The sequence below is a fragment of the Rosa chinensis genome, chromosome 7, assembly GCF_002994745.2.
Source record: "Rosa chinensis cultivar Old Blush chromosome 7, RchiOBHm-V2, whole genome shotgun sequence".
Lineage (NCBI taxonomy): Eukaryota > Viridiplantae > Streptophyta > Magnoliopsida > Rosales > Rosaceae > Rosa > Rosa chinensis.
The window spans coordinates 47,560,032-47,574,970 of record NC_037094.1 but is presented as its reverse complement, the minus strand read 5'-3'; the positions used below and the strand labels follow the sequence as shown (position 1 = coordinate 47,574,970).

At 41.7% G+C, this 14,939-nt stretch overlaps 2 protein-coding genes across 2 annotated transcripts in view; both read left to right on the top strand.

Moving 5' to 3' along the window:
- The window catches only part of LOC112175597 (disease resistance protein RGA2), a 72,919-nt gene that overhangs the window by 16,434 nt on the left and 41,546 nt on the right, over positions 1-14,939 (top strand). The gene's annotated exons all lie outside the window — the stretch shown is intronic.
- On the top strand, positions 11,397-12,360 carry LOC112178036. The gene is made up of 2 exons (XM_024316255.1): positions 11,397-11,547; positions 11,663-12,360. The coding sequence occupies exons 1-2, from the start codon at positions 11,397-11,399 to the stop codon at positions 12,358-12,360; spliced, it is 849 nt and encodes a 282-aa protein (XP_024172023.1).

Sequence of the window (14,939 nt, the reverse complement as noted above, 5' to 3'; positions counted from 1 at the left end):
TAACTTCTTCAGTCAAGTTCCCATAAAAAAATTTCTTTTGTTCCATATATTCCACCGGATTCAAAGTTCCTTTAGTAACTTAACCATTATTACTCCTTATGCAGAAGAAAAAAAACTCCTCCAAAAATGTTATAGTTAATTGAACTTCCTAAGCCCGAGTTCATCCAAGCTGATTTTCCGATGCAGCATGGCCAGGGTATGGAGCTATGGACTACTGCTTTTCTTCATGTGCTTAATAAATGATTTAGGAGTATATAATTGTTGCATTATGGTATATCGTTATGTTTCGAGATAGAAGAATTTTATCAATACGTACACTGAAATGTCATATATTATGGTAAAAGTAGAAAGCTACATTAATTTTAGTTGAAGGGCAGCTATTTCGTGAACTACTTGCTAATTTACAATGCTTATTACTATATCTTATGACTTCATGAATTTCGTCAGCCTCTAGAGTCCTGTCAAAATACAGATTGCATATTCTAGCCTCTAGCATAATGAATTCGATTTTCGTCCATTGATTAGATAAAGATTATCAGGCTTGTGACTGTTAAATCTCCTTATGCAGTACTAAGAGCTTGTTGCGATTGGCTCGCCATTGGCGTCATGGATTCAAGTACTGGTGCAATTGGACTAAGAAAAGAGGATGAATTACAGATCCGGCATTTCGTGACCAGTCAGCAGCTGACTGCGTGCCAATTAAGTGTTAATCATCATTCCTTCCCATTTTTGAGGAATCTGAATTGGGCCAAACTTGTTACCCACCGCCTATAGTATATAAATAGGCGTTGGGAAGCCTATAAAACATGAGTTTTCCAAGTACTACATTAAGAGTATCAGTTATAAGCTGCCTATAGAATAATGGTAGCCTAAGGGCAAGAGAGAAAGATTCTAGGGCTGGGAAAAGTGTTGTGAGAGAAATCTTGGCGGATTTTTTGTATCACAAGCTAATGAAATCTTTCGAAGGATCTCTCCCGAGGACATAGGCACAGTCGCACAGATTTTGGCCAAACCTCATTCTTGATGTTCTAGTTTCTTTACTTCATTGCTTCACATATGTGATATTATGCTATATGCCACATGCTACCCTGCTGGAAGGCTCTCTGGGGTTTTGATTGACCACAATGAAGTCTTAGATGCGCAATTGATAACCCAACCAAACATATAGCGAAGCCTCCCAGGAGTCAAAAGCAATTAACATATCACTTATGGTCACAGAGTGCATATTACATGAGACTGAAAGAAACTGAGAAATTGTGATATGCAAAATTTCACCAAACACACCTGTTTGAATAATCTAATATAACTTGCAAATAAATATTAACCTCATTGTTGAAGGAAAATCAAGTTTAGTGTGCCTTATCAAACTAGGAATAGGAATAGGAGAGAAGGTTCTAGATTTCCCAATCCTACACGGATTGGTATTCCTTGTAACATTAGATTATGCACTTTGTAATCCCTATATATAGGGCTCCTATTCTCTATAATGAAATACACTTCTCTCATCAATCTCTCTCAATACCAATATACTTAAACACGTTATCAGCACGAGCCCTAAACCACAAAAGCTAAAACCCAAAAACCCGAAAAGAATTTCTTCTCCTCAAAAATCTGCGCAAGCTCCTAGCCCTCGATAGCCTCGCTGCGCACCTGCCCCTGCAGCGCACCTCCGCAGCCCCTGCTGCCCCGCAGCCCCCGCTGCGCACCTGCCCCTGCAGCGCACCTCCGCAGCCCCTGCTGCCCCGTAGCCCCTGCAGCGCATCTGCTCCTACCGCGCACACCTGCGCACGCTGCTGCCCCTGCAGCGCTACTGCCTCTGCAGCTCCTCTTTTCTTCTGCTGCAACTCGCTGCCACTGCAGCATCTCTGCAGCCCCTGCTACCCCACGTCGCTGCAAACTTCTACACAACTTGCTTCGCTCCATCACGCCTGCATCGACACGCGCGTGATCCAAATACAAGTAGGTATTCAAAAGAGTAAGTTTTAAAGTTCCTATAATTCGAAGTTAAATATTTCTTCTTTTTCTCGGGGACTTAAAAACCTCCCTTCTTCTTCATCCCACCTTTCATAGAACGTGGGTTCGATTCAATGCGGAATCGTGGGGATTCACGCAATTAACGAACTAAGAGCGTTCGTAAGACTTCGGACTAAGAGCGTCCGCAAGCATCGATTTATGACCTTATAAACATCATTGTTTCGGTCTAATCCAATTTTCTTGGAAATCGATTTCTTGGTAGCATAGCTCGGAAATCTTAATATTTAGTTGTCGTGGAAGTTTTAAACTCCGAAACTAATATATTTCTTCTCCTTATTTCAGGATGTCGAAACTTGACTTCCCTGCACTTACCTCAACTGGCTCGGAATATCATAGTTGGGCCACGGATGTTGAGCACCATCTCACTTCAAAAGGGATCCTACCCTTAATTCAAGCTCCTAATCCTACTCTCATATTTGAGCGTACGGCTACGAACAATGCCACCGCCCTCATCTTGATGAGGCGCCACATGGATAAATCACTCCGACTGGAGTACATGGCAATCAAGGATGCTAGAGAATTATGGGTCGCGCTAGAAGAGCGATTTGGTAATATCAAGGATACCCTCCTCCCTGACTTGAAAGTTCAATGGGGCAATCTACGATTCGCCGACTTCAAGTCTGTAGCTGAATATAATTCAGAAGTTCTACGCCTCAAAACCATGTTGGGGTTCTGTGGACAACCAGTCACAGAGCAAGAACTAATTGAGAAAACTCTCTCCACCTTCCCCGTCTCAGCAATTTTGCTCTCAAAACAATATCGAACGGAGTTCGATACTAGACGGATCACGAGATTTCATCAGCTCATTACTATTATGTCTGTAGCTGAAAAGCATGATAATATCCTCGTGAAGAATTATAATTCAAGGCCTATCGGAACTAAGAGCGTTCAAGAGGCGAATTATAATAATGCACCCAAAGGAGGGCGCAAGGAGCGGAACCCTAAGAATAAGGGACACAACGGACGTTCTGGTCCATATAACCGCCCTACAAAGGAAGGTACTCGTCAGAATGAAGGACGATCACGTGGCAATACATGGCAACGTGGGAGAGGAGGCCGTGGGGCTCCAGGACATGGAGGAACCACCCAGGGCCGTGGGAATGGCGCCAACTCCTATGGGGGACGCCACCCAAGTGCAAACAATGCACCTCAATTAAAGGGAGGAAATCACAATGACATGTGTCATCGATGTGGATCTAGTGAGCACTGTTCAAACAATGCAACGCAAGCAAACAATTGGCTGCGCATTACAAGGCATTTAGAGACTTCAGAGAGCATGAAGCCAACTTTGCCGAAAATATAGAAGAAGATGGTGATGATGTCAACGTCAATCTCACCATAGCGGACTTCAAATCTGACAAAGAATTGCACAAGGATGCTGCAGATTTTGATTAGTATAGTCCTTTACTTTTCCAAGAATTATGTAATGGCTATTATGCCTTAAATCAATAAAATGACTTATTGTATTCACTTTTTTCCCTCTAGGCGTACTCAAGAGTACTTGTGATGTCTAGGCAAGGTTTGATCTGAGAGAACGGTTTTAAAAGTGAGCAACGCTCCACCAAAATCTCGCCTTACCTTACCTGGTCACAACTAAATTGAAATTACCGAAAGGATTGAGTGACTACGATTTGTCTACGGTTTGATTTTTATATTGGATTAGATTTTGGTCAAGAAACTTTGATGTAATCATTGGCTATTATTAATAAAGTATCGATTTATTTTATTCAAATGTCTTGGACATATTCTAAATTCGAACTTTATTATTTTTCAGTATGTTTCCCGGAGAGCTCGAATGCCTCGTGGATAGTGCTACTACACATACCATCCTTCGAAACAGGCAGCTATTCCTATGGATGGCGCCTACTCGATCTTCTGTGACTACGATGGCTGGACCATCTCAATTGATTCATGGTCGAGGACCAGCTCAATTTATGTTGCCTAATGGCACTACCTTGAATGTCACCGAAGCTCTTTATGCTCCTAGGGCAGGAAGAACCCTATTGAGCTTCAAAGATATAAGAGCCAATGGTTTTCATGTGGAAACACATTGTGAGAATGGACAAGAGTTCCTTTGCATCACCTCTAATTACTACGGACATAAACGAGTATTAGAGAAACTTATGTGTCGCTCTAGTGGGTTGTATGCAACCACTATTCGAGTCATTGAATCCAACCATGTCATGAGAGATGATTTATGGGATTCCGACACGTATAGGCTTTGGCACGACCGTTTGGGACACCCAGGTCGTGACATGATGATCCGTATATTAAAGACTTCACACGGACATCCCTTTTTCAGAACGAAAAGAAGTAAAACTCGGTTTTTGGACACCGAAGGAGCCCCTGCGCCTCACGGCGCCGTTCACCCCCAAATCCGGCCATCCTTGGCCGGCGCCGCCTTCCCCCTGCGGCCTCAGGGTGGCATTGACGCCACCAAGGGTCCTTTGTCTCCAACTTTTACTTCTAAAGTCACTTGTGACTTTGTGGCTCAACCAAAATCCTCATTGGTTGTTTCTAAAGCCCATCATTCGTTCTGCAAAGCCTGCTCTTTAGCAAAGTTAGGATCAAGACCATCCTATGCAAAGGACACCAAGGAAAATATACCATTCTTGCAAAGAATTCAAGGTGATATTTGTGGACCTATTCAACCACCATGCGGACCATTTAGATATTTTATGGTGTTGGTTGATGCATCGACACGCTGGTCACATGTCATGCTATTGTCCACAAGGAACGCTGCATTTGCTAAACTCCTAGCACAAATAATTAAGTTACGGGCTCACCACCCTGATCATCCCATTAAGTCTATAAGATTAGACAATGCTGGGGAGTTTACATCAAAGACTTTTGATGATTATTGCATGTCCATTGGGATTGATGTTGAACATCCTGTTCCTCATGTTCATACCCAAAATGGTCTCGCAGAAGCCACCATTAAACGACTTCAAATGGTTGCTCGAGCATTGGTGATGCGCACCAATCTCCCTATTTCTGCTTGGGGCTATGCAATATTGCATGCAGCCGTGCTTATTCGTCTGAGGCCCACTGCCACTCAACCCTTCTCTGCGTCCCAGATGGTTACTGGGTATGAGCCTGATGTCTCACACTTACGCATATTTGGGTGTGCAGTCTATGTGCCTATTGCGCCGCCACAGCGCACCAAAATGGGTCCTCAAAGACGATTAGGCCTTTATGTTGGATATGATTCTCCAACGATTATCCGCTACATAGAACCCTTGACAGGCGATCTCTTTACCGCTAGATTTGCGGATTGTCACTTCGATGAGACAGTCTTCCCATCGTTAGGGGGAGATAAGAACATCAATGTTCAACAGGAACGACCGGAATTGTCGTGGTCTGTCCCCACTCTGTCTCATCTTGATCCCCGAACCGCACAGTCTGAAATTGAAGTGCGAAGAATTCTCGATCTTCAGAACGTAGCAGAATCGATGCCTGATGCGTTTTCTGATATCGCTAAAGTGACGAGATCACACATACCTGCTGCAAACGTGCCTGCAAGGATTGATGTCCCTAAAACTAGAGGACATGACGCTAACTCAAGAGGATTTGAGCATGGCGCCAACGTCCCCTCTCACAGTGATGGTGACGTTGTGGCTAGGCCCATGGCTCCTACCAGGAAGCGCGGGAGGCCTATAGGTTCGATGGATTCTCGCCCAAGAAAGAAAGCGAGTTTGGCACAGAATAATCCATTATTCATCGATATAAATAATCCATCTCATGAGAATATTCCGGATTATGGTTATGTCCAAGAGACATCATTGGGGGACGCTCCAATGTCAGAACCAACTCCAGAGAATAGAGAGATCTCCATAAATTACACTAGTGTACATGAGATGATGGATAGAAATTCTATGGCGATTGATGATGCATTTGCATATCATATTGCAAAAGGAATTATAGAATATGATGATATCGAACCTCGCTCTGTTGAAGAATGTCAACGAAGAGCAGATTGGCCTAAATGGAAAGATGCGATCCAGGTTGAATTGGATTCACTAACAAAGAGACAGGTATTTGGGCCTGTAACGCAGACACCCCCAAGTGTAAAGCCTGTTGGCCATAAATGGGTCTTTGTTAGAAAGCGTAATGAGAAAAATGAGGTGGTAAGATATAAAGCCCGCCTTGTGGCGCAAGGTTTCTCACAACGCCCTGGAATTGACTACGAAGAGACATATTCTCCCGTAATGGACGTTATAACGTTCCGCTACCTTGTCAGTTTGGTAGTTTCCGAAAAACTTGACATGCAGCTTATGGATGTGGTTACAGCATATCTCTATGGGGATCTAGATTCAGAGATATATATGAAGGTTCCAGATGGACTTCAATTACCCAAATCAAGTGGCTCTAAACCACGGAGCGCGTTTTCAATAAGATTAAAACGCTCACTATATGGATTAAAACAATCTGGACGGATGTGGTATAACCGTCTAAGTGACTACTTGATTGGGAAGGGATATATTAACAATGAAATATGCCCATGCGTGTTCATTAAAAGAACAAGTTCCGGATTTGCAATCGTAGCAGTTTATGTCGATGACATGAACCTAATTGGAACTCTAGATGAGTTGAAGGAAACTGCTAAATACTTGAAATCCGAATTTGAGATGAAAGATCTTGGGAAAACACGGTTTTGTCTCGGTTTAGAACTCGAGCACCGTAGTGATGGGATTTTGATCCATCAGTCTGCATATACTCAGAAAATTCTAAGGCGCTTTAATGAAGATAAAGCAAAGCCTGCGAGTACTCCCATGATCGGCCGTAGTCTTGAGCCCGGAAAAGATCCGTTTCGTCCAAGGGATGAGGACGAAGAACCCCTAGAGGCCGAAGTGCCCTATTTGAGTGCAATAGGCGCATTATTGTACTTAGCTCAATGCACAAGACCGGATATCTCATTCGCAGTGAACTTGTTAGCTCGACATAGCTCTGCGCCAACACGCCGCCATTGGATTGGTATAAAGACAATCTTTCGATACCTAAGAGGTACGATTGATATGGGCTTATTCTATCCCTACAGAGAGAAAAGGAATGACGGAAATTTGGGATTGGACCCCAAAAGGCAAAACGCCCCCGTCCATGGAATGGCCGCCGGCCATGTTGCCGCCACCGGCGCCGCCACCGCTCATGGTGGCCGGCGTTCTCCTATCTCCCTCCATCAAAACGACAATGATGTCTTGATGGGTTTTGCTGATGCAGGGTACCTCTCTGACCCTCACAAAGGTCGCTCCCAAACTGGTTATGTCTTTACCATGGGAAGCACTGCTATATCTTGGAGGTCTACAAAACAGACCCTTGTTGCTACTTCCTCAAATCATGCAGAGATTATTGCTCTACATGAAGCTGTACGTGAATGTGTATGGCTAAGGTCTGTAATTCGACACATTCAAGGAAGTTGTGGTTTGAAGTCTACCACAGATGAACCTACATGCATTTATGAGGATAATGCAGCTTGTATTGAACAAATGAAGTTAGGTTTCATCAAGGGTGACAACACCAAGCATATATCGCCTAAGTTCTTTTATAATCAGCAACAACAATCACTTCTAAAGATTGAAGTGAATCAAATCCGATCAGAGGATAATGTAGCGGACTTATTCACTAAGTCGTTACCTAAATCCACCTTCGAGAAACATGTGAAGAGCATCGGATTGAGAAAGTTATCCGAACTCCCACGATTGTAGCAATCAGGGGGAGATATCGACATCAGGGGGAGTTATGATGTCTACATGTTCGATCTCGAAGAGTGAAGGACGTGTTGTGCTCTTTTTGTCCTTCGACCAGGATTATTTTTGTCCCACAGGGTTTTTGTTACCTGGCAAGGTTTTTAACGAGGCAACGGATGAAGCGTCACCACCAAGTTTGAGCGGCACAAGGGGGAGTGTTGAAGGAAAATCAAGTTTAGTGTGCCTTATCAAACTAGGAATAGGAATAGGAGAGAAGGTTCTAGATTTCCCAATCCTACACGGATTGGTATTCCTTGTAACATTAGATTATGCACTTTGTAATCCCTATATATAGGGCTCCTATTCTCTATAATGAAATACACTTCTCTCATCAATCTCTCTCAATACCAATATACTTAAACACTCATCACCATGTAATTCAATTGATATTCCTAATGTAACGGGCAACATTGTATCATATAAGAACAAAAAATACAAGATCCTACCAATGTCATACATTAGAGTGCTAGGACAAGTAAAAGATAATGTCTGAAACACAATTAACCAGAAGGAACGACTCTAAAGAAAACCCTGATACGTTACAGCAACCTCTTCAAACACCTTTGTCATCCAACAAAGCCTCCCCTGAAAAGGCTCGTGATCTTCAATCATCTGGTTCACGCGCTCCTTTTGATCCTCATCAATGATATCAACCTTACTCCAGTCATAGAGTTCCATGTCATAACATTCATTCATTATGAACTGGGGAACCTCTTGCCCGCGGAACGGCCACATGCCCTTCATCTTGAAAGGAGGATCAGACCCAATCACGACCCAGCAGCGCACAAAAGCAACTTAAGCCACCATAATCAATGACAACCTGATGACAGGAGGAACTGAGCTATATCCGATTGAGTAGCACTTCCACTTCCAATTGCATTTGCGGATGAGTAAGAGTTTACCATCCTCACTTCGATCTACTGGAATGAGATCCTGTTGCCTGAAAACAGACTAATGCAATAGATACCTCCCACTAGCACGACTACTTTGCTATCTCACCAAGCATAGGTAAGACTTGGCCCAACCGCAACATGCATTCCATAACCCTACATTCACGGGTAGTCAGAAGCGGCCAAGACCTCGTCGGGAAGCAGCCTTCTCGGCCTTGCCAATATGCTTCACAATGTAGCTTTCTACACTAGAATAGGCATTTGTGTCCCGCATAGAAGAAAAATGTAAAGGAATGCCTCCATCCCACTTACTCAACATCTCATTACATACTTTGTAATCCATTTGGGCCGTAAGACCCAAATTCATATAGTGCAATACTTCAAGTGGACGTAGTCTCCCTCTAAGGTGGGAGACTTAGCGGGAGACGAACCACTATATATCGTGTCTCTTGTCTTTTCTTCTCTAAAGCTAACTAAATCCTTCGGTTCTAACGGTAACATTGACGTCGTCTGTGGGAAGCCGACACACACAAAAGCTTCGTTACGTACCATGAACTTTGGCCCGTTTGCGTCAAGTCAACACTCGGTTAACATCAATTCAAGGATGGTCAACGCCAACTTAGAGCACCAACAATGGAGACCCAAAATTGGGTCTAAATAAATAATTTGAGTCCAAAGGCATACGAATAGAATTGCAGTGGGTCGGAATAAAATGGATCCAAATATGCCGGAGAACCAATTGTTGGCTCAAATCTGGTCCAACGAGGACTCAAAATTGGTGGGACCCACCACATGGGGTTACTGACGCATGCAAGTGAGATTGATATCAGAAATGGCGTGGGTCCCATAAGTTTAAAATCCTAGCGGAATCAAGGGCCATGATTGAATTCATCATTCAATTTGACAGCCAGAAATTAATTAAACCAATTATAACAATCGTTTTAAGATTTTTTTTTTTTTTTTTTTTTGAGAGATGTAAACTTTTGGTTTTGTCAGTAAATATTGTCGTTTCTCAACAGCTTTGTCTTGCCATTTTTATTTTATTTTTTCAAAATTTCCAACGGTTATATTTAGAATATATATATATATATATATATATATATTAACTACTTTTTCTATATGAATTCATTTTACTTCACCATTTTTCTCACCTCACTTTCACTTCTTCAATTCATTTTCATTGCCTCTTTCATTCCCTACTCTCACTCTATTGTTCTTTAAGATTTTTCAATATGGAGAATTCTGAAAAGCCAATAAGAGGGGATGCATTCTCCGATTCAGAAGACGACGCACTATGCAAGGGACTTTTGTATGTAAGTCAAGATTCCGCTATTGGGACTGGGCAAAAAAAAAGGTTGTATTTTGGCAAAGAATTCATGCAAAATGGGAAGAATTATATGTTGCAGAAGCAGGGCTTACTCCAAAGAGAAATCTAGGTAGCCTCCATGATCAATTCAAAACTATCAAAAAGTGACAGAGATAAAACAAAGAAGGATTAGTGGTTTTACTGAAGCCGGCATTGTGAGTTTTGTTCATCCACAATAATTTAAATTATCGTACATTGTTTTTTTTTTTGTTAGTATAATTAGTGTTGATATGTGTCTATATTTTTTTGGTAGATGGAACAAGAGCGAATATAAGCTTCAAAAATAAGGAGAAAACTGTGTTTGCTTATCATCATTGTTGGAGATATTTGAAAGACGCTATTACATGAAAAATTCCCGTGGGAACCAACAACGACTCAAACAACTGCAATTCATCGTCGTAGTTTACCAAAACACAAGAAACACACACTTCACTTGATGGAGATGGAGATGGAGATGGAGATGAAGAGAGCCAGTTAGTATTCCGGCCACTAACCCCAATCAAAGGCCCATCGGGAAAAAGGCTGCAAAGAGGAAGATTATTGAAGAGGGTCAAGCTTCTGATATGGCTCAAGAACTTCGGTGATATAACAACATCATGGAAGCTGAAGCTATTAGAAAGAAAGAGAAGGATAAACATATGCTACGAGTATTTCAAGAGTTCACACGACGGGAAGAAGAAAAGGCAGATTTGGAGTATTTGAAAATAGATACGACCTATATGCCTCAAGAACAGAGGGAATTCTTCGAGCATAAGAAAACTGAGATTTATAATAAAATGAGATTTCGTGGCTCCGCTTCGATTCCTCAAGCTCCGGTAACCCATCGGTAACCTCAAACTTCGATACGTCATCGGACTATCATGTTGATCCGAATACTGGTCCATATTGAGTCTTAACCTTACGGCTTTTATTTTTATTGTGTGTTATAAATTTGTACCAATTATGTGTTGTTTATTTTTAATGCTTATTTATGAATTAAATAAATGGTTCATTTTGGCTGAAAGATAAATTAATTTTTATTGTGAAATTTTATATAAAATTTGTAGAAGCTCAATAATTTGAAAAAGAGCTCAATAATTTGACAAGATAAGGAACATTATCTTGAATCTGCACACATTTCAAAATCCCAACAAGATAAGATTTTGTAAAATAATAACCATTGGATCAAATAAAGTACAATAAATCAAAACCATCTTATTCTAATCGATATCTTCATGTAGTTTCTATAAAATCAATCATCCCCATACCATATCAGAACACCCTTTCTTATAATATCTTTATCAAAGCTAATCTCTCATTTCATCAATTCTCGTATAATTTTGTGTATTCAACATTGATTTGAAAGAATTGTCTGATGCGTACATGCGTGGTGATTTCAACAGCAGTTCTAATGAGGAAAATGAAGGCCAAAGAATAGTTGTCGGCATAATGAACGAGACTCATCAAAGTCAGACAAGGAATCAAAAAGCACGGTGGTACCTCTTCCAGCCGTCGTTACCTTCTAGATCACGAGGTAGGTCATCGTCAATTGATGGCTGACTACTTCAATCCTGGTTGTTTGTATCCCCTAGAAAAGTGTCGTAGAAGATTTCGAATGAGACGCTCTTTCTTTGATTGCATTCTCGAAGAGGTAACTAATGCTAACAATTACTTTCAACAGAGAGTAGATTGCAGAAGTCAACCAGGGTTTACTCCTCATCAAAAGGTTACAGCAGAAATGAGGATGTTGGTGTATGGCAATGCTGCTGACACGCTTGATGAATACCTTCGAATGGGAGAGAGCACTACAAGGGAGTGTTTGAAGAAATTCTGTGACACTATCATGCGCATCTACGAAGCAGGATTTCTTAGAAAACCAACACAAGAGGACATTGACTGGCTCCTGCGAAAAGGTGTGTCTCGTGGCTTTCCTGGTATGCTTGGTTCATTAGATTGTATGCATTGGGAATGGAAAAATTGTCCTAGTGGTTGGCAAGGACAATTTGTTGGCCATTACCACTGTCTAACTATTGTCCTCGAGGCAGTAGCCTCATATGACACTTGGATTTGGCATGCATTCTTTGGAATACCTGGTCCCACAATGATATATTTGTCCTGGATTGCTCTCTTGTTTGATGAACTTGCTGAAGGTCATGGTCCTACTGTTAACTATTTTCTTAATCAAAAGCCACATATAATCGGATATTATCTTACAGATGGTATACATCCCTTATGGGGTACGATTGTGAAATCAATATCTCGGCCTCAAATTAGAAAGCTCAAGTACTTTGCTACTAAACAAGAAAAATATCGCAAGGACGTGGAGAGAGCTTTTGGGGTTCTCTAAGCTCGATTTGCTATTATAAAGGGGCTGCTCGAACTTGGCAGTTAGATTTTCTTGGCAAGATAATGAAGACACAACATGATTGTTGAAGATGAACATTCATCAGAGGAAGTATCATTACGTGATGTGCCCGAAAATAGTACGAGAAGGAATAAAGAAGATGAGTACAAATCTCTACCCGATGTTGAAGATATACATAGACTTCCAGCGGACTTCGATGTTTTCTTAGCTCGTTGTACTAAGATTTGGAGTAGCCGACACCATGATGAACTCAAACAAGATCTTATTGATCATTTATGGAATCTTAGGGGCAGTCGGCCTTAAGCAGTTCTCATTTTTTTAAGTGTGTTATTGTTTCTATTGTCTTAGTTGTGTTATGTTTCTTTAAATAAAATAGACACCAGGACGGCCTCCTAGCTTGAGCGGGTTTCGGTCCTGATTTTAATTATATTGTAATGAATAAATTTTAATGAATTCCATGTTTAATATTTGATGATTAACTTTTTATTTATACTAATTTGTTAGGCATTTTTCAAACTTAATTTAAGATATATATATATATATATATATATATTATTTGTGGGTTAACTGTTCATCAGCTTAGTAACAGTGCCAGCTCAAGCCGAGCCGGTGCTATTAAATGACTATTTTACCCTTCGTTTGTTGCCTTAGTTACGATGTGATCAAAAGGGTGCTGAACTGATAGAGCTGGTCTTTTTTCTCTCTTCGTTCTCTGCTAAGGTCTACGCAACCGGAGGTAGTGCAAATGCTCATTCTTAGTCATTGAGCACAGTCTTCAATAGAGGGGAGCTCCAGATTGCTAGGAGCTTCGATTTTCTGCCGACTTTTTTCCCTTTCTCTTTGTAAGTTGCATGAGTGCCGTGAAGGCAAGAGTTTGTGACTCGTTAACAATGAACATGCAAACGTTTCTGTTAGTTAGGTATTCGCTTATATTAATGGAATGTGAAAAGAATTCAATTGTTGCAAACAACAAATGGTAGAAGAATTCAATGTTCCATTAATTTGTATCATGCCAAGGAGACATGAGTGTAAAGCTCAAAATGCTGGGAAGGCGTGAGCATAAAACTTGGGGTGCCAGGAAGGCAAGAGCGTGAAGCCCGGGGGTGCCGGGAAGGCAAGAGCATTAAAACTAGGGGATGCCATGAGACATTAACGGATAGCTCGAAGGTGATGCCATGAGGCATGAGCATAACCGTTGCTAATTATGTTAGGCCATATGCACGACTCCCCGAAGCCCCCAGTCAAAGAGGGTTTTCTTGCGGGGTTGATACCAATTCGTGGCTTTGTGCCGTATAGCGAACATAAATATTGCGAGTGCCTTATCCACCTATGATTTTGTTGGAGCGAACGCTTTTGCCCTTTCTGGTGGGCCCCTGCTATGCCCTCTAGGGAATCCCCCGCTATTGGCTATAGAACTCCTTATGGTTGGAAAATTATAGACCTCCGTACGGTCGAAAAATTGTTTGATGAGGGGAGCTGCGTTTAAGCAGTGGGCGTTAGGTAGCGAACCTAATCTTTGATACCCAAGCATTAGGCAGATCAATGGCTGCCGTGGGTTGCGTTAACCCGTCACTTTATTCTTTCTTGGTGGAGAAATGCTTGACTACATTACTGCATAGCAATCATCGCCATTACGAGGCTTGATACAACATTGAACCACAAGAATTGTTTCTAGAGCTGGGCAATATAATAAATAGAAAATTACACAGTAGCAGCTGACCAAAGATATAAACACAAAAAACTCACATTCAAATAGTTTTATACAAATAAGGACACAAGCCCAAGCCCAAAACCAAATAAAGCAAGCCTGGCTTCCTATTTTGATGAAAAATGACTAAAATGCACAGTTTTTATAACAATTTACGCGCATGCCATTGACAAAATCCCAAAACGCAAAAACTGAAATCCCAAAACCCAATTTGCAGTTCTCTGAAGCAGTAGCACGACCAGCTCCATAACGCCTCAAATCATTCCGAACTCGACGTGCCTCCGAGCCCGGCTCGCTCCACGACGAAGGCTCCGATCAGTACTTCCTCGCCGACGTCGAGTCGATTCTCAGCCTTATCATCAGCGCCGCCACATCGGGAGTGGTGAAGATCACCGATCCCGCCGTCGATTGCATCCAAAAGCTAATCGCACATGGCTACCTGCGCGGCGAAGCAAAGTTGCTGACGAAATTAATCAAGTCCGTTTGTAAATGCCACGATTTGAAGGATGTTCAGATGGACCTGCTGGTGCTGAAGAAGTTGCTGTCAGTAGTGGCATCGATTTCGCTGCAGATTCACGACGATTGCTTGCTTCAGATAGTGAGGACTTGCTATAATATCTATTTGGGGAGTAAGAATATATTGAATAAGACGAAGGGCGAGCGGTCAGTCCTCTCTCTCTTCCGATTTCACCTGCATTGCCCCGTCGTTTACTTGCTTAGTGCTTCTTGTCTTGGTTTTTTATTTTGATAATTGCTTTTTGAGAGGTTGTGTTAGTGTTTTGTGCTATGTTTGGGTTGAATTTTGCAGAGGATGTTGAGAAAGTGGAGGCAGAGGACTATGAGCAATTGGCTA